We start from the raw sequence: 24646 nt of genomic DNA, 5'->3' as shown, positions 1-24646 counted from the left end.
AGGGGCTCAGGGTGCTGATGGCTAACGGCCTTGGAATTCTGCAGTAAAGAAGGAGGGGCTGATTAGGTCTTCTATTGGCCAGTGTTACGTGCTTGTGATGATTGGCTAGATTTCCTGTCATCAAATAGTTGCTCGTAATTCCTATTGGTCAATTCAGTGGTCCTTGGGCGGGTTTACCAGGTCCATGGTTTATCAGCTTTGCTACAATGGGGCGCTGCGATCGCTCACACCCACTGGCGCTTCTTCCATAGGCGGAGTGGTAGTGTGTAGAGAAGAGAGTACTGCGGCAGCCAACAGAGCCGCGGAGGGAGATCAAATCCTAAAAAACCGGAGAAGTGTGGCTTCTGAGTTTCACCGGTCTTTTACCGCAACTATCAGAGAGCAAGAGAAGGACCCGCATCCTCGCGTGATGCTCTGCTTGAGACCGCAACATTTCATTTGAAAGACGTTTAGGTGGAGGGGGAAAAGACAGTAATCTTTTTTGGAGGTTAGAGACAATCCGTTTATTTAATCATTTAACCCATTTGTTTTATAGAAATTTGCTTGACTGACGTCTTTGTCGCTTCCTTTCGTTTTTACCTGAATAACTGAATACAAATCTTTCTTACGTTTTTAAAAGGCAATACCATTTTGATATAATTCCACCTGAGGGGCTGACACCTCTCAAGCTTTGCATCACCTGAGGAGAGAAGCCTGACTGCGCCAACATGGGGGTAAGCCCGGCGTCTACCAACTTTATAACTGCCTTATGATGCATGAAAGTTATAAAATGCCTTGAAAACTGTTTAAAACCCCAGATGCTGACGGGGAAGGGCACCATACTGCAGTGTCATGTTTTTTCTTCTCTGGAAATATTTGAGTGACATTGACTCCAATGCGGATTTTTTTTTAGGCTATATAGTCTACGGTCTCATAGACTGCGACAAATTGATGTGACGAGTAGGCTAGAGCAGGCACAAAACAGCTCTCTGTCATTTCTACTGCAGTTGTAAGGTTTCAACTTGACAATGAATTGGTTAGAATCTGCTGATGGAATGATTTAATGTCATTTACTGTCATTTGCTGCTGTTTCTTTTGCTTCTCATACGATATGGAACGAACAACAATATGATTGAATTGTCTAATTCAGGGGTTTGTCATATGCATTAATATAGACTATAGGCTATAGTAGGCATATCGTGACACGTTGTCTATAACCTTGCCATGGTAATCGGTTTATTCTGACAGCCGGCTATCGTGAGAGAGGGAGCGATAGAGAGAGGGGGAGAGAGAGAGATTGGGTTAGCGAGAGAGACCACTGCGTATAGGCTTCACTTGGCATGTCACTGAGGGATTTCAATGGGACACAATGTTCTGTTATTCACATCCGTTATTATTAGCCTGTATTTGATGACTTTAGAATACGTGGCTGTGTATTCGAATGGGTGCATGATTACAGCACCCTATTGCCTATGCAAATTATCATCGCGACCCAATTGTCTACTGCTTTAAATCTTCGATGGCGCATGTAACTTCTTCTTCGCAGCATTTGACGAAGAAGTAGTTACCTGGAAAACCTACTCTAGTCTACCCGGCTACTGAGGAGATTGCGTATGTCGGTATGGTGTGCAATGCCTGAGCGCACTGCAGCTTCCGTTACCCATGCGTCATAATGCGGTTACCAGGAATAAGCGGTTCACCAGCTTATTTCCCCTTTAATTTGTGACAATAGGGACTCGATAATCGTTGACAGTGAAAACACACGATAGATTGAAAAAGATGTCCTGTGAATGCTGGGTGATGATACATTTGGGTCTGGATTTGTAAGTGAACACGAAGTTCTGAATCCCTCACTGCGTCAAATGGTGGATGCGGCCCGGCCCTGGCTGATATTTTTGAGAAACATCACGTCTCAATAAAAATATTGATTGTTCATAATAACACCAATATTTTCACCGTTTTGTAAAGCCAATAATAATTTGACTATGAATAGTTCTGTAGGAACACTTCGAGGTGATGCTGCGACTATCGCTATGGACTGTTGCGCAATTTCGGTCTCATCATTTATCTTGATTGTATGACAGTTTAAAATGTAATCCCCGACTCGGTTCTAGGGGTTGAAATAATTTGATGACACGATGTCACAAAATCCCAGTGGCTGATGAAGCTGGATCGCCCACGGTGACCGAACGTTATTGAAGAGACACCGACAGCGCAGAGGCACGAATGATATCAGCTATCTCCATCTATGACCTGGGTGGGCCTTGGGGGCATTTCTCTCGGTCGAAGTCTGCTGTGGAGCGGCGAGAAATGAAGCAGTCGTTGGTGATAGGCTATTCATGAGGATGCGAGAATCATCTGTAGCACCAAGCACTGCGTCAAATGGGATGGAGTGGAAAAAGTGCTTACGCGCGAACCACTTCCGTGGCAAAGTTAGGCTACACTGTCTGATCTATGTGTGAATGAGACAGGGGGTGGGGGTCCTCGTCCGGCGCGCAAATAAAATATGTGTGTGACCTCTGATAATAATTGCATTTTCATATAATTGGAAGGAATATGTCCTTTACCTTAACCCATCTCACACCTATGATTCTTTAACAACATACAAGACATTCTGCCAAGTCGATCTGGCGCTTGACGCGCTATGCCATGCCACGACACTGCCAACTGTCCATCCCCAAGGCCGCCGGGCTGCGGCGTCAAAATGGGGGCGGTGCCTGTTGAGTGGAAATTCCCTTTAAAAAGCTGTGATTGGCAGACTCGGCGAGTTACGCAGAAAGGGATGCTTTAGCAAGCAAACCCTGAGGTGTAGTGTCAGGGGCACTGAAGACAGACAGACAGCCTATTTAATTTGACACACCAGTTGTGAGCAATTGAGGTTGCTGATGTGTGTATAGTTGCTCTGGTGCAGTCAGAGATGGGGTAACCTAATGATGCTGAGAGGGAGTGAGTTAGAGAAATGGGAGAGGAGAGCAAGTGAAAATGGTTGCAGACATTTCACCTTCAGACATGTGAGCAAGAGAGAAAAGGAGATGGAGGGTGGGTGGGTGGGTGCAGGGTGAAGAAGGGAGGGGGAAATGGTTGCAGACATTTCACCTTCAGACATGTGAGCAAGATGAGTTGTGACTGATCTGTAGGTGCGGAGAGAGAGAGGGGGAGGGCTGTACCCTGTTGCGGAAGAATGACCTGAGCTCACATGGCCATGGCTCCTGTTTCCCCTTCTTGCCTCTGCTCTTGGGGATTGGTTACCACAGAGACAGGAGGCAGATGGGATGACAGGACAGGGGGGAGGTATAGGTATTCATCCATATGGGATGCAGAGAGAGGTAATGGGGGATATCAGGGAGAGTTCACTGGACAGGGACTGAGGAGCATAGGGTTGCTCCCCCTGATATCCCCCATCACCTCTCTCATTGAAGGGAAGAAATGGAAGGGATATATAGCATAAAGGACGGGCATATTGGTGTAGGTGGTGTGGGGATAAATCGTTGCAGTGGCACAGAGGTAGAGAGCTGTACGCTTGGCGATCTCCTTAGACTGGCCAGGTGTGTACAGGACGGGTATAGGAAAGGGTAAGGGCCTAGGTATTTAGGTAAGGCTTGCTTGGTCATGATGGGACAAGGTACACTCTTAGACAAAAAAGGTTCCAAAAGGGTTCTTCGACAGTCCCTATAGGAGATCCCTTTTTGTTTCCATGTAGAACCATTTTTGGTTTCAGGTAGAACCATTTTGAGTTCCATGTCGGACCCTCTGCGGAAAGGGTACTACATGGAACCCAAAAGGGTTCTACCTGGAACCAAAAAAGGGTTCTTTAAAAAATGATCCTATGGAAACAGCCAAGGAACCCCTTTAGGTTCTAGATAGCCCCTTTTTTTCTAATAGTGTAGATATACACTGGCCCAGCCCAGAGTTTGGTGCAGAGTGCTAGTTCACTCCTCTCCTCACTGCATCTGCAGTCATTTGTGTCCCTGCTGCTGAGTCTGGAGGGTTTGTGCAGTGCACTGTATGTCCACGAGCCGTCCTGGGCATCCTACTGATAGTCCATAATCAATATACTAGTGGGATATTCATGAGGGTTCTGACCTTAAAGAGTCATTTGGAAGGACATGGTTTTGAATGTCAGTCTTCTAGCTTAGCTAGAAGGACCTACTTTAAGGGTAGGGTAATACGGTAGGGTATTATGTAAGTATTTGGGGACTTTTTGGGAAATGTTGCATTATGGTTTTATTTGAGTTTTGATGACTCCCTTACCCTTCAAACCAGATTGGATTCCGTACTAAGGTCATGAGTTAGTCAAATAACATTAAACATTTAATCGATTGTAATGTAAGATAGGGCAGCCTGGTTGGTTAACGTTGCTGCAATGCTCGGGAAATGTTAAGTGGGGGTTTGCAGAGAGTAAGAAACAGAGGATAGTTGGGTTCCCTGCCAACACAGACATTACTAATTCAGAATGTACTCCCAGGATGTTAGTGTGTGTGTTGCGTGCGCTTGCGCGTGTGTGTGTTCATATGTTTTCTTCCCCCTTTTATTATCAACTACGTACATTGAATAGGTCTCAGTTGAAAATATACAGAAAAGCTTAAATGTATTTATTTATCTCCATTCTGCCCCAATGACGTTTCCTTTCCCAGACCCGTGTCACAGGTAGCACGGTACGTCAGAGGCCAGAAAACTTTATAAGACCAGACAGTACACAGAGCAGGAGTTGCTATGTATCCTCTGTCACCGAGATCATCTGCATTCACACAGAATGTCCTCAGGGAACCCCTCATAGGAGAAAGACAGAGATAATTTACCATACCAATCTAGACAACACCATTCTCACTGAGGAGCACACACACACACACACACACACACACACACACACACACACACACACACACACACACACACACACACACACACACACACACACACACACACACACACACACACACACACACACACACACACACACACACACACACACACACACACACACACACACACACACACACACACACACACACACACACACACACACACATATACCAGGGTTTCCGTTAGCCGGTAATAGCCAACTTTTGGCCGATAATGCTTTTTAGCCTATTCATCAATACCCGTCATGCTTATTGGTCTATAGGTTCATTTGCATATTTTAGTGGAATTAAATTGGTGTATTTTCGTTAGTCGTTTATCTGTCAGACAGTGCGAGAGCTGCTGCTACAGATTCTCAAACAGCTCATTCGTTGCTGCTGGAGTGAAATGTGCTTTTATGAGCCCAATCATTGCATAACAATTCTAAATGCAATTGCGTGTTAAAAACAGTTTTGATGGCCACGATTAAAAATAACTACTATTTTTACTTCTAAACTGGTAATTGAAGCGCTCTTCCCATTCGTCATTCAAGTGCATATAGGCAACAGTCTATGTCCTGCGTCACATTTTCCTAAAGAAAACTCTGACATACACCCACAATGGGCGAGACAAGAGACAAGGACACATGCAGACTCTAAACTGGAGCACAGCTGCCTGTCAGGATGAACAGATCAGGGGCTGGACAGATGGCCATGGGGGAAGGATGAAGGAATGAGGGTAGGGGAGGACAGGAGGGGTAATGCCATAAGATGGGATTTTGTTTTGGTTTTGTTTGTTTTTTTGGAAGGGAACACAAATGATTTGTCCACGAGAGCTAAATTAGGATACAGAATGTTTGGTGTGTGTGTGTGTTCACATGCAAATAGATACACAGTGTATCATTTCTGCTATAAGAGGTCATGACCTCAGGGTCTGGCTGGAATTCCATACCTCTGAACATCAAAAAAATTTAATAGAATTTAATATAACTTTATTTATTTACAGTGGTGTAAAGTACTTAAGAAAAAATACTTTAAAGTACTACTTAAGTCGTTTTTTGGGGGTATCTGTACTTTACTATACCGAACAAAAATATAAACGCAACATGCAACAATTTCAACGATTTCAACGATTTTAATGAGTTACAGTTCATATAAGGAAATCAGTCAAGTTAAATAAATAAATTATTGGGTGGGCCAGGCCCAGCCAATCAGAAGGAGTTTTTACTTACAAAAGGGCTTTATTATAGACAGATACTCTTCAGTTTCATCAGCTGTCCGGGCGGTAGGTCTCAGATGATCCCGCAGGTGAAGAAGCCGGATGTAAAGGTCCTAGGCTGGCGTGGTTACACATTGTCTGCGGTCGTGAGGCCGGTTGGAGGTACTGCCAAATGTTCTAAAACAACATTTGAGACGGTTTATGATAGAGAAATAAACATTACATTCTCTAGCAACAGGTGGACATTCCTGCAGTCAGCATGCCAATTGCACACTCCCTCAAAACTTGAGACATCTGTGGCATTGTGTTGTGTGACAAAACTGCACATTTTAGAGTGCTCACAAGGTGCACCTGTGTAATGATCATGCCATTTAATCAGCTTCTTGATATGTCACAGCTGTCAGGTGGATGGAATATCTTGGCAAAGGAGAAATGCTCACTAACAGGGATGTAAACAAATTTGTGCACAAAAGTTGACAGAAATAAGCTTTTTGTGTGTATGGAACATTTCTGGGATCTTTTATTTCAGCTCATGAAACATGGGACCAACACTTTACATGTTGCATTTATATATTTTTTCAGTATATTTATATTTTTGACAACTTTACATTTACTTCACTACATTCCAATTGGGTTGTAATTCCACCACTGTTTATATATTTATTAAATTAAGAAAATCGCCATTTGAGAAGAAGTTGAGAATCCAGAAATGAATGTAATTGTCATTGTGACAAAAAGCAACACCAAATATTTTACAACCAAGACGTGTCTTTATATGAAACTATTGTTAGATCTGCACCTTAGAGGCTGCTGCCCTATATGTATAGACTTGGAATCACTGGCCACTTTAATCATGGAACACTAGGCACTTAGGCACTAATCATGTTTAAATCATGTTTACATACTGCTTTACTCATCTCATATGTATATACTGTATTCTATTCTACTGTATTCTAGTCAATTTCACTCCAACATTGCTCCATCTAATATTTATATATTTCTTTCACTTTTAGATGTGTGTGTACTGTTGTGAATTGTTAGATACTGCTGCACTGTTGGAGCTAGGAACTAAACCATTTCTCTACACCCGCAATAACATATGCTGAATACGTGTATGTGGCTAATAACATTTGATTTGATTTTCCTGAAGGTCTTTTGCAGTGATTCCCCATTTCATTATCACTCTTTAATATGGAGAATAAACTCTCTACTGGAAGTTAGCTAGGTAGAGTTACTGTATTTGGTGTACAATATAGTAGGCTAATCAAGACAAGAGCAATCAGTCTAGCTAATCCTATTAGCATGAGCCTCCAGGCCCAGCCACCTACCCAGTCCAGCCCCCCTACCCCTAGGCCATGCCCACTGTGGCTACCTAGCCCTATACCCAAGGGCTGTTGGAACCAAATGTCCCTATCCAATCAAATCAAATCCAATTGTATTTGTCACGTGAGCCGAATACAACAGGTGTAGACCTTACAGTGAAATGCTTACTTTACAAGCCCTTAACCAACAATGCAGTTTATCCCCACCAATGTTGTGCACACATAATAGTATGCAGTTCACACTAAGGCCTAGAGCAGTCATATTCAAACTCTTTCAGCAGGGATCACATTTATGACCCCACCCCATCCCAACTCTAATAACACAACCTTAAAATCTGTCAATTTCGATTTTTACATCAACAAATCCCATTTAATACAGTGCATTTTCATCTCTTATCAAAACCAATACATTTAACATAGATACACTCAATTCAATCGTATTTCTCAAGAACATTTGTATATAGTCCCATGTAATAAACTGTACTCTTAATTGTTTGTTCCAATTGTTTAAAAAAAAAAATAATAATAATAATTTTGCCGATCCCACTACAGTTTCCCCACGACAGCACTAAGGGTCGCGACCCCAACATTGAAGAAAACTGGCATAGACCAAGATGCAAATAAGCACAGGCACGCACACAAACAGGCAAGCACACACGTACGCGCATGCGAACAACACACGCACAGACACACTGGTGGTAGGAGCTATAGGAGGACAGACTTATTGTAATGGATTGAATGGAACGGTGTCAAACAAATCAAACGTAATGAAAAACACGTTTGACTCCGTTCCATTCATTCCAATCCAGCCATTACAATGAGCCCGTCCTCCTGAAGCTCCCCCCACCAGCCTCCTCTGACGCACCCCCAACCCCCACATGCAAGCTTGCCACAGGGCACAGCAGGACGGAATCGACATTTAACTGTCATCATCACTATCCTCCGCCCCCAAACCTTCCCCAATGGCTAGGATCCCTTCACAGCAGCCTATCAACAAGTAGTGTCACAGGCTGGCCTGATAGGCTTACAAGAGATAATCAAACTATATAGGGAATAGGGTGTCATTTGGGAACCAGTCAAGGTAATGATGTTTATGTCACTTCTTTCAGGATGTGTGTAGTATGGAGCCATCTAACTAACATCTTCGTCAATGCAAACCTTTCACACAGTCAAACTGTTTTCCTGCAATAGTTACTATTTCCTCTTTTTTGATTCCCTAAAATGGAAACCCAAACGCTGCAACTTCTTCCTGCCTCTTGTGAAACCCCTCACCTCTCGTGCGTACCAGTAGGAGAGGCTGGGTTGCCACACCTTATGCCCACGCAGGTCCATCACCATTAGGAGGCATGCCCAAGCCTGTGTGCCCTAGACAGACACACTGACATGCTCCTGAGGGATGGTATTGGCTACTGGAGTTCACTGAAAGGGTGGAAGTGTTCAACATATGAAACATGCCCCGTGTTCACTTCAGAACGAATGAGTCTGATTAATAACGGAGAAACCATTACATATAGGCCATTGTCTGTTCTAATATCTCTACTAGTCTCTCACCCTCTTCTCATACCCTTTCCCTTCTCTGTTCCTGTTATTTTCTGCTCCCCCCCCCCCCGCCGCCCCCCTCACTCGCCCTCTCTGTCTGCCGCAGTGCGTGTTCTCGCTGCGCAGACAGTCTGTAGCCACCTCGACAATGACTCACCTCTGCCTAGCTGTTGGCAGGCTTATAGCTTGCGCATATAAGGAAGTATCTCTTTCTTTCTTATAAAGATACACACACACATACAGTACTTGTTGGCTATTTCCGACAATGTCCAGTTACCTAGACATCAATTATTACTGAGCGATCCGATCAGGGGATCCTACAGAACTAGAACTAGGCCACCGCCCACCACTAAGCCTCGGTCACCATGCCAACCTCCCTGGTAATGTGACCAGAACAGAACATTAGAACCAGACAAACCACAGCAGCATGACATCAGTAGAACCCGATGAACTCTGGCTCGTTTTTTTCTTTTTCTTCTTCCAAACACAGTGTACACACACCCAAGGATGTTCGACTTTCCTCTGCTAGATTAGCACGCTAGTAGCCTTAGCTTTCGGCTCCAAAGTGAATGTGTCTGTCTTCCTTGTTCCAGACAGTCTGTCTTCTACTTGAAAAGATGACAATGTGCGGAGGAGATGCGGAACTCTATACTGTGGTGTCTATCTGTTTGTAAGTCACCGACACCAGTTCCTCCAGTCTGTGTCAGTCAGTAGGTCCGTCTGTCTTTCCTTTGTCTGACTGTGTGAGAGCTAGTGGTTGTAATTTCAGCCTGCGGTCTCTGCTTTACATTTCACCTCCACAACAAATGCTTAGAAACAGACAGGCAAGCAGACCGACCGATAGATAGAGGGACAGATAGATGACATATACCATGTTGCATTGAACAATGAGGAACAAAACCACGCTCTCGAAATGTTTTGCCTTGTAACCTCGGCGATAGTCATGACCTCGTCACCACAACGAAGACATCGTGTGGGTAAAAGGAGCTGCTTGGGTTGTCCCATGCGTGTCAGGAAAGATTGAGTGGCATTAGCCCACACACACGTGCCTGCATGCACGTTAACACCCCTACCACACATACACACGCACGGTAAGGGGCCAACACCCACTCTCTGGGTCCGCAGGTCGTACGGTCGCGACCCTGCCGGTGGGGTTGTTTGTTTTACAGTGTTATAGAACAATCTGTTCGAGTGGGATCCCAGTCACGCTGTCACTCACTGATATACACAGCCTGAGTCGACAGACAAAGAATAGTGGTCAATATCTAATTAGTGGTGTGAGAGAAGAGCTCTTTCTCTCTCTCTCTCTCTCTCTCTCTCTCTCTCTCTCTCTCTCTCTCTCTCTCTCTCTCTCTCTCTCTCTCTCTCTCCCTCTCTCACTCTCCTCCCCCCCTCTCTCTCTCCCCCTCTCTCTCACCTCCCACTGCTGTCTCTCTTTCCATCTGCCCCCATCAAGGCCTTTCTCTTTTTTCATGAATCTCTCTCTGTCCATCCCTCTCCTGTAATGCCTGTTTCACCCATCTGCGCTCTTCCAGTGTTTGTATTAGCACTAAATTGTGTAAGTGTGTGTGTGATGAGCAGGTGTGCTGTCGGACCTAACAATGTACTTTAAATGCATTTCTATGGCCCACTCAGTGTTAGCCAGCGAAAAAGCCCGCCTAGCTAGAAACTCCACACCTGTGTGTGCCTAACGCAGACCTGTTAGCTTATCTATAACATCTACCCCTACACTGTTTCTCAGAAGATGCTTATATCGATGCCAACCAGAGTATTTAATTTGCATGTTGTATTGAAGTACACACGCACACACACTCACACACACACACACACGGTCAGGCCAATCTCAAAGGGTATGAGTAGCAGTAGTTTTCTATTGGTCTCTCCTTTGTTCTGCATTCGGCTCGCTAGGCCTGTCTGGTCTTGTTGCAGCAAGAGTTCACTCACATTCTCGGATAATGACATCCACATGCGCACGTGGGAAGGCTGATTTTGTACATTTTGTAGTCACGTTGTGTGTTTTTGTGTTTGGTCGAATGTTTGAACCAATCTTTTCAGGGTTAGTTTGTGTTCAAGGGAGACTCTAGTGTCTTCCAGTATTACTTCTGTAAATCAGGGGCAGAGTGGAGAGCTGCAGTGCTCACTATAAATCCTCCTCAAACCTTTCGGACCACAATGAACCGCTTAAGACTGGTCTCTTTTACAAGTGGAAGAAGATTCAAGACCGAAATTTCTCAACTCAACTCGCATTAAGCACTGGGACTTTCAGTGGCAAGTTTCCTCACCCATTCATGGCGTTGTACTTAGTCAGTCAAGTGTGTTTATCAGGGTGTGGGAGCCGAGGTAATGTGTGTTTAGCTTGGAATATAGGCCATTTATTTGGTTTGTGATGGACCGGGGCAAAATAACTAGACTTGAATGTGTATTTACCCTTTATTATTCCGAATAAATTAACAGGGTGGGGGCCATCATATCCAAAGGGGGCCAGTGTAGGTGCAGGCTTTTGTTCCAACCAAGCAGTAACACAGTTGAAACCCAGTCAAACCATAGCAGAGTGTGGCGAGTGGCAAGTGTCGCAGTGGTCTAAGGCACTTGACACTGCGGTCCCTGGTTTGAATCCGGGCTGTGTCACATCCGGCTGGGATTGGGAGTCCCATAGGGTAGTGCACAATTGGCCCAGTGTCGTCCATAGGCTGTCATTGTAAATAAGAATTTGTTCTGAGTTTCCTAGTTTCCTGGAAACTGAGTTTCCTAGTTAAAGAACAAATGAGCTGTAGACTGAGCATGTTATCTTGACATTAGCCACCAGGGGGCTTCCCTGTGTCTCTTTGTACAGTCACTTGATGATGATGCTAAAACCAACAAAAGTCACCATATCATCAGAATTGATAATGAAGTGTGAGTTACATGTTCTTGGTGTGGTAAGATACAGACCGGTAACCGTTTGGACTCTGTGGTCCTTTAACCCTTCTGGTCCTTTATTACATCACTGATTGTATTGATCCTGCAGCAAGGTCAGTTTCCTTGATGAGTTGGCTGTGTCAATGAGCGGCTTTTCCACTAGGACCCATAGAACCCTCCTGGAAGCCATTTTGTCTCTCTCTCATTCTGTCAACCGAGGCACTCTGGTCAGGGGCTTCTGTATAGATTTGATTTGAGCATCAGTTAGTGTAAATCGGAAATTGAGCTAATGCAACACTTTGAGCTCCCTAGAAGAGAGATGTGTGTGTGTGTCTGCAAAACTGTTTCATATTCAACACATCACAGTCACATTGATGTATCCAATCTAACTGAATTGATATGAATCTAATCTAGGGGCTCCCGAGTGACGCAGCGGTCTAAGGCACTGCATTTCAGTGCTAGAGGCGTCACCACAGACACTCTGGTTCGATTCCAGGCTGTATCACAACCGGCTGTGATTGGGAGTCCCATAGAGCGGCGTACAATTGGCCCAGCGTCACCCGGGTTTGGCCGGTGTAGACCGTCATTGTAAATAATAATTTGCCTAGTTAAATCAAATAAATAATTAGAGGGGTTTTGAGGAATGAGATAATGCACTGTGTCTGCACTCTGTTTCTCTTTCAGGGCCTCTGTGCCCCACCAGCTAGTGTGTGCTTGCGTGTGTGTGTGTGTGTGTGTGTGTGTGTGTGTGTGTGTGTGTGTGTGTGTGTGTGTGTGTGTGTGTGTGTGTGTGTGTGTGTGTGTGTGTGTGTGTGTGTGTGTGTGTGTGTGTGTGTGTGTGTGTGGAGAACATACAGTAGTCTGGTGACAGTTCACATAAATGACAAATGAAGCAGGTGGCCAGTGGATACAAACTGTGAGAGCGGGTTCCGAGAGGAGACAGACACTGCAGTAAAGCCAGACGGTTGTTTGATCCTTCTGTCTGTGATCTCTGTGAAGATCAAATGGGTATCAGAGAAAAAATAATGAAGTCCCTCTCCCCGTCTGTTGTGTCTGGTGCTTTAACCATGTTTCTATTTAAATAATAATGAAAGTATCCCCCCTAATCCCTTCCCCCCTCTCTTACTGTCCCCCCCCCGCCCAGTATGGGCGGTCGGACAGTTACCGCGTTGCTACCACGCAGGATAAAGATGGCAAATCTTCTCCCAGCAAGAAGAACAAGAAGGGGAAGGACATGGATGAACTCAAGAAAGAAGTACCGATTGTAAGTGACTGGCACACAGTGGAGCACACTCTGCCCTGCTCAAGGGGTGTGCTGGGCACCCCCATAACTATTATTGAAATACTAACATATGCCTCTCCATAAGTTAGAGTATGAATATCTAACCATTTCAGGGTACCCCCCAAGAGTCAATGTGTAACTGGAAGGCACAAACTCTAAATAGTTTGGAGAAAAACTTTAAACCAAATTCTCCTAGTTTGTTTTAAATTCATTGTTGTGATATTTGTGGCATATTCTCAATTTTTCTCTGTGTCTCTCTCCCACACAAATACACCTACACACACACTCTCTCTCGCTCTCTCTCTCTTCTCCCCTCTCTCTCTCTCTCTCTCTTCCTCCCTATGCTCTCTCTCTCTCCCTCTTTATCTGTCTCTCTCTCTCTTTCCCCCCTCCCTCTCTACCTTTCAGACGGAACACAAGATGTCCATAGAGGAGTGCTGCAGGAAGTTCAACACCGACATTGTCCAGGTGAGTCCTCCTCCTGCACTGTACCATAGAGGTCTATCTATGTGTACCACAGAGATACTAGAGTCATCACTGAGTCCTGCTGCATCACTAACAGAGCTGCTACTAGGCCACTAGATGGTGGTATTTTACATTCGCTCATGCCACACGGTCGGTGTATTTGAGGGGATCAGTTTGAGCAACGTTTTAATGCACTGAGACATCTCAAGCCCCCTTATAAAGTCTCAATTCTAATCTTATAATGTCCCTTACTAAGTTACAGCCTTTTTTGAGTCAGTTGAAAACGTTCTACGTAAAATACACAACACGTTTTAAGCCTCATTATAATATTGTAAAGACGTGCTTATACGTAGTCACAAAACATTCAACCTGCAGGCTTATAATGACATATTAGATTTAATAGGATTTTTATGGCATCACCCCTAATTTCAACACATTGAGTTCTAGGTTTAACCCACCCCACTCTCTCCCCACCCAGGGTCTGACCAACGCCAAGGCGGCAGAGTTTCTGATCAGGGACGGTCCCAATTGCCTCACCCCTCCCCCGACCACCCCCGAGTGGATCAAGTTCTGTCGCCAGCTATTCGGTGGCTTCTCCATCCTGCTGTGGACCGGCGCCATCCTTTGTTTCCTGGCCTACGCCATCCAGGCCGCCACCGAGGACGAGCCGGCAGGAGACAATGTGAGTCACACACAAGCACACCTATGCACACACGCATGCACCCAAACACTAAACGTAAACACAGCCACAGAATAAGGTACAGTTTGAGCCACACACAGCTGAATCACACATACCTAAGTTGACCAAACCTCACACACACTGCCAGCAGCGCCAGTCCCTAGCCTTAATTCTAACATACACCTAAATGGCTAATGTACTTTGTCATTGCACTTTTTTCTATTTTTGCATGATCATCTAGTCTGGTAACTATTACCGCGGTGGTCTGTGTTCAGTTTGAAGCTAAATACTCCTGTTATGCGTTGACCTGCAGTGTACACAGTGTGACAATGGGATTTCCTGTCTCTCTCTCTCTCCTCAGTTGTACCTGGGTATCGTGCTCTCTGTTGTCGTCGTGGTCACCGGATGCTTCTCCTACTTCCAGGAGGCCAAGAGCTCCAAAATCATGGAGTCCTTCAAGAACATGGTGCCCCAGGTAAACACGTGTGTGTGTGTGTGTGTGTGTGTGTGTGTGTGTGTGTGTGTGTGTGTGTGTGTGTGTGTGTGTGTGTGTGTGTGTGTGTGTGTGTGTGTGTGTGTGTGTGTGTGTGTGTGTGTGTGTGTGTGTGTGTGTGTGTGTGTGTGTGTGTGTGTGAATAAATGAATGCGTGTATGGACTATCTAACCCTCCTTCTGTGTTCTCCCTGTAGCAAGCGCTGGTGATCCGTGAGGGCGAGAAGATGACGATCAACGCTGAGGAGGTGGTGGCAGGAGACCTGGTGGAGGTGAAGGGAGGAGACAGGATCCCTGCCGACCTCAGAGTCGTCTCTGCTCATGGCTGCAAGGTACCATACACTCACACACACACACATACATAGTTCATATATTACACACTCACACAGCTACATATTTTACATAACATGTTTTGTCCTTCTGTGTTTTGTCCTTCTCCTATAGGTGGATAACTCCTCCTTGACTGGCGAATCAGAACCCCAGAGCAGGTCACCTGACTGTACCCATGACAACCCCCTGGAGACCCGCAATGTCGCTTTCTTCTCTACCAACTGCGTTGAAGGTAACCATAGAAATGGCTAACTCACAGACAAACAGACAGACACATCAGCTGTTCTGTCCCTGACAATTCTCCTATCCTCTTCTCTCTATTCCTGCGTGTCAGACTCGGGTCCTACTGCAGTATTGGATGCTGCACCCCAGCAGCACTAAGGCTTACTAAGCTTTTGACTGGTTCAGCTAAGCTGATTCAAACGTAATATTATACCATAGAGCTGCTGTTGACACAGAAGTTACCCACATAAGCATATAAAAGTTCCCGCCTTAGTTCTCTTCTCTCATTTCAACCTCTATTTTCCTGAATTAATATTCTCTATCTCTCTCGCTCTCGCTCTCGCTCTCGCTCTCTCCTCTCTCCCTCTCCCTCTCCCTCTCTCTCTCCCTCTCCCTCTCCCTCTCCCTCTCCCTCTCAGGTACGGCGCGTGGCATCGTGGTGTGTACCGGCGACCGTACCGTCATGGGCCGTATTGCCACTCTCACCTCCGGTCTGGAGTCGGGCAAGACCCCCATCGCCAAGGAGATCGAGCACTTCATCCACCTGATCACAGGCGTGGCTGTGTTCCTGGGCATCACCTTCTTCATCCTGGCCGTCTGCCTGGGATACACCTGGCTGGAGGCTGTCATCTTCCTCATCGGCATCATTGTGGCCAATGTCCCAGAGGGCTTACTGGCTACTGTCACTGTGAGTGACCATGGTCCCCTCTCCATCTGACCCTTCCCCTCTATGGCTGTTTCTCTCTGAAACTCGACTGAACCTCATACCTGACCTCTAGACTTCAGATTCTAGTGGTCCTCCTCAGTTTAGTTGGTAGAGCACGGCGCTTGCAACACAAAGATAGTGGGTTTGACTCCCGGGTACAGACGTACGTACAGACGTACGTAACAAGTCGCTTTGGATAAAAGCATCTGCTATATATCATGTATTATACAGGGTGCATTCAGAAAGTATTCAGACCCCTTTACCTTTTCCCCTCATCAATCTACACACAATACCCCACAATGACAAAGCAAAAACAGGTTTTTCGAATTTTTTGCAAATAAATAAAAAATAAAGGACTGAAATGTCACATTTGCATACTGTAAATGAGATTCATTCTAGATCAACTAGACTGTAGATTTAGACCAACTAGACAGCTAACTACACAATATAATAAGACATTGATTGAGACTAGATCCAGACCAATGATAGCTCTACAGAAATACATTATAGATCTCTAGACCAACTAGACAGCTGAAGCAAGCACACTCATTTTCTCCAGAATAGGTACCCTTTCTAGTTTGTTCGTACCGGCATGCTCCTTCATTCTGGCTCCTGGATAACCCCTGTCTTTCCCCTGTCTCTGTGCTCTAGGTGTGTCTGACTCTGACTGCCAAGCGTATGGCTAAGAAGAACTGCCTGGTCAAGAATCTGGAAGCTGTGGAGACCCTAGGCTCCACCTCCACCATCTGCTCCGACAAGACTGGCACACTGACCCAGAACAGGATGACTGTGGCCCACATGTGGTTCGACAACCAGATCCACGAGGCTGACACCACAGAGGACCAGTCTGGTAAGAGGAGATCAGGAGGGTTAGGGTTGGAGTTAGTGTTAGATATAATGTTAGGGCTCAGACACACCAAGAGTGTTTTCTGGCCAAGAGTACTTAGCACCTCTGAATGTAATTTGCTAAATGATTTTAAAAGTAGAACCGAGGGTGAAAAATGTTGGCGCACTGAAAGATTGGCTGGCGAATGCTAGATCCACATTCAGTGTGATGTGCGCTTGCATTTAGAGTTTGGGTTGGAGTTAGTGATAGAGTTAATGTAAGAATTAGTTTTAGAGTTAATGTTAGTTAGTGTTAGAGTTAATGTTAGAGTTAATGTTAGAGTTAGTGTTAGAGTTAATGTTAGAGTTAATGTTAGAGTTAATGTTAGAGTTAATGTTAGAGTTAGTGTTAGAGTTAGTGTTAGAGTTAATGTTAGAGTTAATGTTAGAGTTAATGTTAGAGTTAATGTTAGAGTTAATGTTAGAGTTAATGTTAGAGTTAATGTTAGAGTTAATGTTAGAGTTAATGTTAGTGTTAATGTTTGAGTTAGAGTTAGATTTAGTGTTAGAGTCAATGTTAGAGTTAATATTAGAGTTAGTGTTAGAGTTAGTGTTAGAGTTAATGTTAGAGTTCATGTTAGAATTCATGTTAGAGTTAATGTTAGAGTTAGAGTGAATGTTAATATATATAGTTAATATTGGTTGGAGTTAGTTTTAAAGTTAATGTTAGAGTTAGTGTCAGAGTTAATGTCAGAGTTAGTGTTAGAGTTCATGTTAGAGTTCATGTTAGAGTTAGTGTTAGAGTGAATGTTAATATATATAGTTAATATTGGTTGGAGTTAGTTTTAAAGTTAATGTTAGAGTTAGTATTAGAGTTAGCATTAGAGTTTGCTTTTTGGCTGGAGTTAGTTTTAAAGTTAATGTTAGAGTTAGTGTTTATTTATTTTATTTTACCTTTATTTAACCAGGCAAGTCAGTTAAGAACACATTCTTATTTTCAAAGATGGCCTGGGAACAGTGGGTTAACTGCCTGTTCAGGGGCAGAACGACAGATTTGTACCTTGTCAGCTCGGGGGTTTGAACTCACAACCTTCCGGTTACTAGTCCAACGCTCTAACCACTAGGCTACGCTGCCGTGTTAGAGTTAATGTTAGAGTTAATGTTAGAGTTAATGTTAGAGTTAATGTTAGAGTTAATGTTAGAGTTAATGTTAGAGTTAATGTTAGAGTTAATGTTAGAGTTAATGTTAGAGTTAATGTTAGAGTTAATGTTAGAGTTAGTGTTAGAGTTTGTGTTTTGGTTGGAGTTATTGTTATAGCTGAAGTTTGGGCTGGATGTTGGTGTTAGGGTTAAAGTTTGGGTCGCAGTCACATTTAGAGACCATTTTAAGTATAGGAATCCCTCTTGATTTTAAGTAGTTCATTAATATGTATTCACATGGTAGTTACACAGACAAGTACAGTTTAATTACAGGTTAGAAATTGATATTGTTTTATCATCTCTAATCGGCCACCTCTCTCTCCAGGTGCCTCCTTTGACAAGACCTCAGCCTCATGGGCTGCCTTGGCTCGCGTCGCAGCTCTCTGCAACCGCGCCGTGTTCAAAGCCGGCCAGGACCAACTGCCCATCCTGAAGAGGGACACCGCTGGTGATGCCTCCGAGTCTGCCCTGCTCAAGTGTATCGAGCTGTCCTGTGGCTCTGTCAAACAAATAAGGGAGAAGAACAAGAAGGTGGCCGAGATCCCGTTCAACTCCACCAACAAGTACCAGGTACGTAACACACACGTGTACATGTGCATATGCACACGCACAAACACAACACAACACTCAAATGGATTGGTGTCTAACACCGTGACCGTGTCCGATCTCACCTCTCCCCCTTCTTCCCACCTATTTCTCTCTCTCTCCCCTACCATGTTCAACCAACCCCACAGCTCTCAGTTCACGAGACAGAGGATCCCAATGACAACCGCTACCTGCTGGTGATGAAGGGAGCCCCAGAGAGGATCCTGGACCGCTGCACCACCATCATCATCCAGGGCAAGGAGCAGCCCATGGACGAGGAGATGAAGGAATCCTTCCAGAACGCCTACATGGAGCTTGGAGGACTGGGAGAGAGAGTACTCGGTGAGACAGGGAGAGTGAGAGAGAGGTGGTGTGGGGGGATGTGAAGAAGGAAGAGAAAGAAATGGGCCTTCCAAAATGCATAAGAGGAGTGGGGAGGGTTGTTAGAGGGAGGGGGAGAGCGAGAGGAAGAGGGAAGGGGGGAAGGTCAGGATGTTGGTTCATGGAGAATTGGTCAAATGTACCGTATCCAATGATGAATAGAAGTGAGAGCTGAAGGATTGACTGATTTAGTAGAGAATGAGTAGAACAGGTAAATAAAGCTAGCACCTCCTGTCATTCCCCAGGTTTCTGCCACCTGCTAATGCCAGAGGACCAGTACCCCAAGGGCTTTGCCTTCGACTGTGATGACGTTAACTTCACCACAGAGGGCCTGTGCTTCGTGGGCCTCATGTCCATGATTGACCCTCCCCGTGCCGCTGTGCCCGACGCTGTGGGCAAATGCCGTTCGGCTGGCATCAAAGTCATCATGGTGACAGGTGATCATCCAATCACTGCCAAGGCCATCGCTAAGGGCGTGGGCATCATCTCCGAGGGAAACGAGACAGTGGAGGACATCGCCTCTCGCCTCAATATCCCTGTCAGCCAGGTCAACCCAAGGTGAGAAACATGAGACACACACACACACACACCCACACACCCACACACACACACACACACACACACACACACACACACACACACACACACACACACACACACACACACACACACACACACACACACACACACACACACACACACACACACACACACACACACACAGTACATCATTTCACAATGACGGTGAGGCCACACAGGATCCTGTTCTGCTAATTCAATGCCCTTCGTTCATTTTCAACCTCATGTCACTTTCGCCCTGCCTCTGTGGATCCAAGCTAGCTATTCTAATGTGTGTGTGTCTCCAGGGATGCCAAGGCTTGTGTGATCCATGGTACAGACCTGAAGGAATTGTCTCAGGATCAGATGGACGACATCCTTAGAAACCACACTGAGATTGTGTTTGCCAGGACCTCCCCCCAGCAGAAACTCATCATCGTAGAGGGCTGCCAGCGACTGGTGAGACGCACGGCACACACGGCACGCACGCACACGCACGCACGCGCACGCACACGCACACACACACACACACACACACACACACACACACACACACACACACACACACACACACAAACAGAAAGACATACACCACCTGAATCCATCACCTGATCAATAAAAGTGAACGTGCTTTCCACAACTACACTAATACTACACTAATATAAGTCTGGAAACAGGGTTGGGGTTCATTCCATTTTCAGTTCAGGGAGATTGTTGACATTCTTATTCATGCATTTGAAAATGAATTGATTGAATTGAACAGGGAATTGACCCCATCACTTCCCCCAAGTTTTGGTACAATAGTGACTTTCTATGGGCCATGGTCAAAAGCACTACTAAAGTGCACTATAAAGGGAATAGGGTGCTATTTGGGACACAAGCTAACTCTTCTGTCCCTCCCAGGGTGCCATTGTGGCTGTGACAGGTGACGGTGTAAATGACTCTCCTGCCCTGAAGAAGGCTGACATCGGCGTTGCCATGGGAATCTCCGGCTCTGACGTATCCAAGCAGGCCGCTGACATGATCCTGCTGGACGACAACTTTGCCTCCATCGTCACCGGAGTGGAAGAGGGTGAGAAATAGGGAGAGAGAGGCGAACTTATGGAAAGAGTAGAAGAGCATGTGAGAGGGAGAAGTGGACAAAAGGTCAAAGAGGCCAGAAAAGGAGAAGAGAGGAGGGACGGGTAACATGAGCCTGTATTTTTAAAGCATCTCAGAGTAGGTGCTGATCGCAAATCAGTTTGGACTTTTTAGATTAGAGTGAATAAGATCACATGGACAAGAGGGGCCTGATCCTCAATCAGCCCTCCTACTCTGAGACACTTTATGAATAAGGGCAGAACCTGATCCAACCTTGAGTGACCTTCGCTCAATTCTACATAGGTTAGAGGTCAGAGTTCAGTGTGTGACCTCTGTGTGTGTCCTCCTATCTCCCTGCAGGTCGTCTGATCTTTGATAACCTGAAGAAGTCCATTGCCTACACCCTGACCAGTAACATCCCTGAGATCACACCCTTCCTCCTCTTCATCATCGTCAACATCCCCCTACCACTGGGAACCATCACCATCCTCTGTATCGACCTGGGAACTGACATGGTACGGCACACACACACACACATAACACACACATGCGGCACCCACACACACACATGGCACACAGACACACGGCAGAAAGCTCCGAAAATTTTAAAATGTGCATCGTTGACAAAAATATCACACGTAAACTTGATATGCCCTATCTCACAGTGGAACAATCAATCAAAATATTTGTTTCTCATACAAACTCACGTGTGACCTGTGACCCCCCCTCCCCCAGGTGCCCGCCATCTCCCTGGCCTATGAGGCAGCCGAGAGTGACATCATGAAGCGTCAGCCCAGGAACCCCACTAGAGACAAGCTGGTGAACGAGAGGCTCATCAGCATCGCCTACGGACAAATCGGTGGGTCCCCATTAGCTCCTCTACCTGGTTGGGGCCATAAAGACAGTGCATATGTAGCTGGACATGTTATCATAACCCACAGCCAGATCGATGGTCAATACTTCCCCATGAAGTCCTTGAGTAAATACTCTATGGACAGTATGATTGATTAGTCTTCGACAACCCTGTGGTAGAATCTGACAGACTGATGAGTGCTTCGATGCTTATAGATCCTAAATCTATGGCCAGTGGATTATAGTTCACGAGTCTATATGACAAGTCAATGGCTTCTCCTTGTGGGATCCGGTAACATCATTTCCAGAGTGATCATGTGTTAAGGCTTTGTGTCTACGTCTGTGTGTAAAGGTATGATCCAGGCTCTGGGAGGTTTCTTCTCCTACTTTGTGATCTTGGCTGAGAATGGCTTCCTACCCTCAATTCTTGTGGGTATCAGGCTCAACTGGGACGACCGCGCTTGCAACGACCTGGAAGACAGCTATGGCCAGCAATGGGTAGGTACACGCTACAATTCCGGGGCAAAATAAGTATTCAAAACATAGCAATACAGTATATTACAAGTATATCTGCAAATTCATTGTTTACACTATTTCACCATATTTGATCAGATTCTATAAATAAATATTCCCTGACCAAGATGGCTGTCCTTTTAGTCACATCGCCGGGAAGCCAATGTCCATTCTATTGTTCTATTTCATTCTGTGATTCAAATACGGTGTCTCACTCCCTTTCTCCTCTCTGTGTGTAGACATATGAACAGAGGAAGATCGTGGAGTTCACGTGTCACACGGCCTTCTTCGTCAGTATCGTGGTGGTACAGTGGGCTGATGTCATTGTCTGCAAGACCAGGCGTAACTCTGTCTTCCAGCAGGGCATGAAGTAAGCCTGTCTGCCTGTCTGCCTGTCTGTTTCTGTCTCTCTTTCCCTGTCTGTCTGTCTGTCTTGTTTCTGTGTCTGTCCGTTTGTTAATATACAGTATGCTTGGTCTCTATGTCTATTAGTCTCTCTCACCCTCTTATATTTATTCTCATTCTCATGTCTCTCTGCACTACTCTCCTCTTAGGAACAAGATCCTGATCTTTGGCCTGTTTGAGGAGACAGCTCTGGCTGCCTTCCTATCCTACACCCCAGGCATGGACGTGGCACTCAGGATGTTCCCCCTAAAGTGAGTAGAGTAAACTCTAGAAATATACAGAAATACATCTACACATACAAATAGACATACTGTAGACATACATCTACACAAACAGATAGGCATACATCTACACAAACAGGTAGACATACATCTACACAAACAGGTAGACATAGACGTATACCTACCTCAAACCAAACAGATACATATACACACATACTGTACACACACCTCCACTGACAACTTGTGGGGTCCTTTTATTGATCTCCTATCTGCCATGTTGTGTGTTTCTTAACCTCTGCTCTCTCTCTCTCTCTCTCTCTCTCCTCCCTTCCTTCCTCCAGGCCCAGCTGGTGGTTCTGTGCGGTCCCCTACAGTGTCCTCATTTTTGTGTATGATGAGATCCGAAAACTGCTCATCCGTAGGAACCCAGGAGGTAAATGGCTGTCTCTTTCTCTACGTATAACATTTAGGCCCAAATCCTAACATGAGATTTGCATTTGTAACTTCACGCCAATCTTTAATTGACACAAAAACAGGAAAATAATCTGACGCCTGTCTTTCTTTTCCCCTCCCCTCTCCTCCTACAGGTTGGGTGGAAAGGGAGACATACTATTGAGCGATGGAAACCGTCTTTACTCATACCCCTACATTTTCCATTTGTTTCTCCCCCCCTTCATTCCATCTCTGGCAAGACACGTCTTCAGATGCCCCACCCCGTAAAAGACAACGACCGCTTCAAAGCAATTTTCATCACAACTGCCCCAAAGATTAAAAACAGCAAAGCACCTTTACGACTTTCTACATCAACCCCCCCCCCCTCCTCCTCCTCTCCATCTCCTATGATACTCTTTGCATGTGTTCTCTCACTGCTGTGTACATAAACCAATATATCTACCAAACGGCAGCTGCATATTGTGTATGTAGATTTGAATGAGCTATGATCGTAAAGGGAGTGTCGACGCTCGGCAAAAAAAGGGCCATACCACTCCCCCCCCCCCCTAAACCTCTGTTCCTCCCTCTCTTCCTCCTCCTGCGACCCTTTGCTTTGTCCTCCGGTCACACACAGACATACAGATCACGAGCGAGATCCCACAGCTGACACCAATCGAGCCGTCCCCTCTCCTTTCTCCAGGAGGAAGAGCGGATGTCTTTCTCACTCCGACGATTTCCTTTTTCTTCAACAGTGTTGTTGTTGTTTTTTTATAATATGGGGTGGGGGTTCAATGGTTTTACTTGTTTTTTTATTTATATAAAGGGAGGGGAGTGTGTGAGAGCTGCTTTCCCTCATTTAGGCATAACAAAGCACACCCCGCCATGGCGTCCCCGGTCCCCCTTTCTGTCTCTCACACCCTCCTCTCCCCTCTACTCCCTGTTTGTCTACGTTTGTGTGCACTGTGTGAACCATTGTCCTTGTTAAATACTACAGTACACAACCCAGTTGGAAAATACAACTCAATCTTTCTGTGTGTTCTAGGAAAACTATATAATTCTATACCGATTTAAAGAAATAAAAAATGATATGTTGAAAATAAAACACCTCAAGATATACATTCAATGAAAAAGAACATCGGCGACATTGTAGAGCGTGTTATATGGGAAAAGGAGGAAAGATCACTCTGTTTCCTGTCTTTGTTTGGTTTCCAATCTTTTTTCCCGCCGGGTTTTCAGAAAGCCGATGCAAAAATGTAACAGCGACAAGGTTGTGTTTTATTATGAAAACGTGCGAGACAGATACTATGGCGTCCATATTCCTGCCACCACTTCTGACGTGCCGGTGCAATGTGGCGTGATTATTTGGTGTGAGATGATGAGCCCATGTTCCTGGAGTCCGGTCCAGTCGAGGTGACACAGTCCAGGTATTGAGTTCCGTGTGAAGGTCTGCATTGGAGACCAGCAGAGGAACAGCCATTTCAGGCTGGGTCTTACTCAGAGGGCTGTAGGGGGTTGAGACCACAGAGGAAGTTAAAAAAAACAGTCGTAGAACATGTGTGTGAAAGGAAACGAAACCAACACCAATAAAACATCTAGAACATTTAATACAACCAAGCACTGTCT

General features: G+C 45.2%; 1 protein-coding gene across 2 annotated transcripts; it reads left to right on the top strand.

Moving 5' to 3' along the window:
• The first annotated feature begins 234 nt into the window (after positions 1–234).
• Positions 235–24637, top strand: LOC123997567 (sodium/potassium-transporting ATPase subunit alpha-3-like). Of its 2 annotated transcripts, none has more exons than XM_046301945.1 (22): positions 235–487; positions 620–713; positions 12940–13059; positions 13486–13545; positions 14021–14224; positions 14583–14696; positions 14911–15045; positions 15158–15275; positions 15685–15953; positions 16623–16821; positions 18322–18566; positions 18731–18923; positions 19208–19520; positions 19829–19979; positions 20424–20592; positions 20961–21115; positions 21336–21459; positions 21805–21950; positions 22205–22335; positions 22520–22621; positions 22933–23024; positions 23179–24637. In XM_046301945.1, the coding sequence occupies exons 2-22, from the start codon at positions 708–710 to the stop codon at positions 23205–23207; spliced, it is 3075 nt and encodes a 1024-aa protein (XP_046157901.1). In that variant the 5' UTR covers positions 235–487; positions 620–707; the 3' UTR covers positions 23208–24637. The 2 variants fall into 2 exon arrangements, with proteins under 2 accessions (XP_046157901.1, XP_046157902.1); XM_046301946.1 differs by having other exon boundaries at positions 236–487; positions 12979–13059.
• The last annotated feature ends 9 nt before the right edge of the window (positions 24638–24646 follow it).

Source organism: Oncorhynchus gorbuscha, linkage group LG15 (genome assembly GCF_021184085.1).
Source record: "Oncorhynchus gorbuscha isolate QuinsamMale2020 ecotype Even-year linkage group LG15, OgorEven_v1.0, whole genome shotgun sequence".
Classification (NCBI taxonomy): Eukaryota; Metazoa; Chordata; class Actinopteri; order Salmoniformes; family Salmonidae; genus Oncorhynchus; species Oncorhynchus gorbuscha.
Note: the sequence above shows the minus strand (reverse complement) of the source record. Positions and strands in the feature narration are given on the sequence as shown.

Bases quoted from the DNA above. Each gene is read 5' to 3' on its own strand.
- LOC123997567 (XM_046301945.1), top strand. The intron at 15,046-15,157 runs GTACCATACACT...CTTCTCCTATAG, and splicing joins TCTCTGCTCATGGCTGCAAG to GTGGATAACTCCTCCTTGAC. The intron at 18,924-19,207 runs GTGAGACAGGGA...GTCATTCCCCAG, and splicing joins ACTGGGAGAGAGAGTACTCG to GTTTCTGCCACCTGCTAATG.